The following is a 4388-nucleotide window of genomic DNA, read 5'->3' as shown; positions in this document are numbered from 1 at the left end:
ATCTTTTTTTTTAAAAAAAAAATAGAAAATCTAACCATTTGATTCAAAATTAATTCAAGTTTTATTACAAGGACCATGTAACATAAATATTATTAAATTATTAATTATCTTATATCTTAATTATAATTATTTTAGAAAATACGGCCACAAGTTTTGCCCAGGGGCAGGGATGTGTAGGTGTAGCCATGAGCTATGAAGGTGAAGGGTAGATAGTATATTAGTATTGGTGGTAGTACCACGCAGCACAACTACTACGAGAAAAAAAATGCCCACAATTATTAATGATTTTTTATTATTTTTTTAAATAAGAGAATGGATGCAAACCAGATAAAATCGAATAGAAAAGTGGTTGAGTCATTTTATTACCGAACGAGCATAAAATAAGTAACAAAAAAACATGTCTGCAAAACTGAGACGAGGTGAATTCGCATCAAGAAGTCTCATGAGGAATATGAATTATAACTGGTCATATCATCTCTTTCCATGAGTGATAAACTAGCTTGTACACACAGTCATTTGACACACAGAAAAAGAAAAAATGTGGCATATTATGAAGAAATGATGGCCCATGGGATTTGCATAAGCAAACATGGAGTTGAAACAATAACTCAAAAAAGTATAAACAACCACATTGTAGATCTTATTGGCATAAGAATTCGAACGTGAAGCTGCCACATAATAAATGGCTATAGAAATTATGTAAGTTCCTTCAAAATTGAAATTGCACAAAAAAAATTACTTGGGTAGCAAAAGGTCTATTGGAGGAACTATGCGAAATAGCTTTGCTGGTGTCGCATTAGTTTCACTGTGGTTACAGGCCAAAGTTGCATTGGTTTGCAAAGCATCCAAATAAGAAACCTGCAAGAATTGGAGCACAAACATAAGTCGATATTGACAATTGTATTTTTTTTAAGTTGACAATTATTGTTCCTTTCTAAGTGAACTAGAACTTGATATTTTTAATTATACTTAATTCTAAGGTCACAACTAATTAAATGAGTATCTCCAATGGTCAGGATAGCATGTTTAATTAGCTCTACAAGTCATACAAGATTGAACTCTTCGGAGAGACTACTACGAATCTACAAGGATCTTTACGACTGCATGATTGGTCACTAAAGTAGGGGGCATTGCTTTCTATTGCTTAAAACAATCAGGATCGCATGAGATATAAACGGCTAGTGGAAGTGTGAAATCTTACTAACCAGTGACAAAACTATAATAGACTAAACAAACAAGTAGCAACTGCATTACATGAACTAAATTCTCATTTCCAAAGGTTATCCTTATATAACTACTAGAACCAAAGATGAGCAATTGATAATTAGAAGCAAAATTTTAAGCACCTTTAAAATATTGACAAAATACTTGATATGTATCCACTTACGAACTAAATTGCTTGAAACGGGTGCAGGTTTACAGCAAGCCCCTTCGACGTTTATAATCACTGATTGTCAAAATCAAAGGATGTCTCCGCCCATCGCTGTCAGGTACCTTGTACCCATAAGTGGCTTCTATTTTCTGTTTCCTTGCCATAAAGCCCTGATGCACACCCTGAGGACCTCCAAATTTCTGCAGCACAGCCAATGAGATTGGCAGTTCAAAATCATGCAGGGAATTTGAGGCTGTGCCACGGTCTACAGGTGCGCTTGTATCTACCAGCTTACCAGCGCCAGCTGCAGCTTTCAATGCAGCAGCAGTTGCAGCCTCACCAGTCTCCACCACGTTCATTTTTATTGCTTCATTTACATCTCCATCCACCTCAACTTTGCCTTGCTCGATATCCACAGTTGTTGAATTGTCATCTCCTCCAAATTTTGAGATATAATAATTTGACGATCTTGTCCATCTCCGTGAAAATGGATCATAGCCAGCCTCCCCAGCCTTCAAGGCAGTGTTTACTGGTTTCAATGCTGAGGCATTCTTGAAGTTCTCAGCTCGGTTTTTTCTGTTCATCTCTGCCAACCTAACAGCCTTTTCATCAATCTTCTTTGTCCCTTGAGACATGTTTTCCAGCTCTTTCAACCTTGCCTTAATCCTCCCCATCTCTGTTGTATCACGACGATTTTGGGCAACTTCCAATTTCTCCCTAAGTCGGTCCTTCTCAACAGCAATATTGACTGGTCTCAGTGAGGCCGACTTCTTCTCTAGCAGCATCTGTTTCACAGTAGCTGCTGAATACACAAAATTACTGATCTTCTGAATTTCAGCCTTCTTATCGAGCACCTCCTGACGGGTTGGCATCCGACCATTGCCCTTCTCCACTTCCCATTTCCACTCATTGAATTCATCTATAAGTGGTGGAGAATCTGAGACCATGGCCATCTGCCATCTAGCAGCTGAGGAATCACTACCCCATATGCAATTCAGCCATTTGTAGGTGGTATAATGTTCTAGTTTGTAGTATTTTTCAGGGTCAGTCGCATCCACATTCCTGACTAAGCATAGCTTGTATTTGGGCTTCCCCGTGCGTGTCTTCCCAATACCAAGACGTACAAAGCATCCTGCAATAAGCTCTTCAAAAAAGGGTTCCATGAACCACTTCACCAGCTTTGACCTCCTGATTGTTATCTCTTTAACATCCTCAAACTTTGGTGCATCCAATCCTGAGGGGGATAGATCATCCAAATCATCATCCCTTTTATTATCATCACGGTACCTTTCATTGTCACTGTCAGCTCTGCCTCCACTCTCACCTTCATTGCTATTATCACTGGGAGGACTTGCAGCTGTACCAAGAGTTCTATGTTTAGGGGGAGAAGAATCACGGAGACGAAAGCCACTACTTCCTTCCCCGGTCAAATCCCCCAGCCGGCTGCGGTAACCATCAGGATCTTGTTGTCTCATTCTCTTAGCTCTCAGCTCATTCAAAGCACTCTTTGCTGCAGTTTTGTCATTCCGGGCAGACGAGCGACCATGAGGTGGAACAGGAGAGCTCTCCTTCCGATTTCTTTCCATCTTTGAAGATGATGCTCTTGCCATCTTTTTTAGCTTGTAATCATCTATCTTTGTACTCCTTTCCGCCAAAATCATCTCCCTGTCCAGTTCAGACATCTTACCAAGTTCTTCTTTATCTGCGTCATCCTTGTAAAGATCACTCCCAACGGAGGGTGCACTATCGGAATCTTCATCGCTATGCCTGCCTCCTTCACCGCCGTCCTCATCCCTCCAGCCACTCCTCGTGCCTGACTCCGGTAGGTCAAACCTCTTCTTCACCGGAATCTGGGAGCCCGATGATTTTCGGTTTTTGTACTTCAGATTATCCAAATCATCATCCTTGGAATCGCTTCCATCAGAATAAGAGTTGTCCCGCCTCCACCTCGATTGTGAACGTGAATTGTTGTTGTTCCTCCGGCCAGACCCCGTCCTCCCTGCAGCCTGCAATAGCAAGTTCTCCAAATCGGCCATTGCGTCCTATCCCCGCTGAAATATATGCCAAAACATCAACACATTAACACCCTTACTCTTTAATGAGATCGACCAAAAAACAAGCAACAAAACAACAAGGTTCCGAAAAACTCTAAATTGATTCAACATTCCATCCAACGAACATGACGACCATGAAAACTTGGATCCAAATGGCGATCGTCCGAAAAAAACCAATTCCCCCATACGAAATCGATACCCACGCAAAAATCAGAGAGAAACACAAAATGAGATCCTTATTATCATAAAACCACAACGACGATACGCATACCGATGAATGAAGTGAAACCGAAAGTCCAAGAAGGGATCTGGCCGAACAAGTTGGCATTGCAAAAGGAAGAATTTCAGGCGAAGGGCACCAACCCGATCGCTGTGCACGAAGAGAGAATCAGATGGATGCCGAGGCGACAGGCCGATCGGAAGAAAGGTTATCCGACTAGGGTTTCGGTTGTCATGGCGGCGAGCACCGGCTGCTGCCGCTTCGCCCTTCGTTGCTTCGATTTTGCGGTGGTTGCGAATCAAACTTGGGAAGGAGACGCCGAGGGCTTTAAGAGACGTTCGGAGAGCGAATGGGCTGCCGATCGGCCCATCATGCAAGCAAATTCAAATGTTTACGTTAGGGCATCTGTTGCGGAGATTTGCGATTTTGCCCCACTTATTTATAAATATTACAAAAGAGTGACGCATCTCATTTCATTTCATTGTTATTTAGATCTCTTAAATAAGTTCTAAAAATTATATAAACATATTCTAAACCTTAAATAAGTTTTTAGAAATTGATTAAAATTTTAAAAATATATACATATAATTTTAAAAATATATTAAAATGTAAAACATTAAAGCAATGAAATGACAACAAAATTACGCCGCAACAACTAAATTCTGAGGATTTGCCTGGATAGTTAAAATGTCAGTGAAACAAGTCAGTGGACTTCAGAAGGAAAATAATGCGCTTAGTCAGG

At 40.6% G+C, this 4388-nt stretch overlaps 1 protein-coding gene across 3 annotated transcripts; it reads right to left on the bottom strand.

Moving 5' to 3' along the window:
- Window positions 1-617: 617 nt before the first annotated feature.
- Window positions 618-3940, bottom strand: LOC122021695 (protein RTF1 homolog). Of its 3 annotated transcripts, none has more exons than XR_006122609.1 (3): window positions 3790-3940; window positions 1347-3423; window positions 618-858 (listed from the first exon to the last, which is right to left on the bottom strand). XR_006122609.1 is itself a non-coding variant. In XM_042579850.1 (3 exons), the coding sequence occupies exon 2, from the start codon at window positions 3406-3408 to the stop codon at window positions 1417-1419; it is 1992 nt and encodes a 663-aa protein (XP_042435784.1). In that variant the 5' UTR covers window positions 3409-3423; window positions 3698-3940; the 3' UTR covers window positions 618-858; window positions 1388-1416. The 3 variants fall into 3 exon arrangements, 2 of the variants coding, with proteins under 2 accessions (XP_042435784.1, XP_042435783.1); XM_042579850.1 differs by having other exon boundaries at window positions 1388-3423; window positions 3698-3940; XM_042579849.1 differs by having other exon boundaries at window positions 1388-3423.
- Between the last annotated feature and the right edge of the window lie 448 nt (window positions 3941-4388).

This window comes from Zingiber officinale, chromosome 9A (genome assembly GCF_018446385.1).
Source record: "Zingiber officinale cultivar Zhangliang chromosome 9A, Zo_v1.1, whole genome shotgun sequence".
In the NCBI taxonomy this organism is placed as follows: Eukaryota; Viridiplantae; Streptophyta; class Magnoliopsida; order Zingiberales; family Zingiberaceae; genus Zingiber; species Zingiber officinale.
The sequence above is the reverse complement of the archived record's forward strand: the minus strand, read 5'-3'. Positions and strand labels throughout refer to the sequence as shown.

Excerpts from the sequence above, each read along its gene's own strand:
- LOC122021695 (XM_042579850.1), bottom strand. The coding sequence starts at position 3,408 with ATGGCCGATTTGGAGAACTTGCTATTGCAGGCTGCAGGGAGGACGGGG.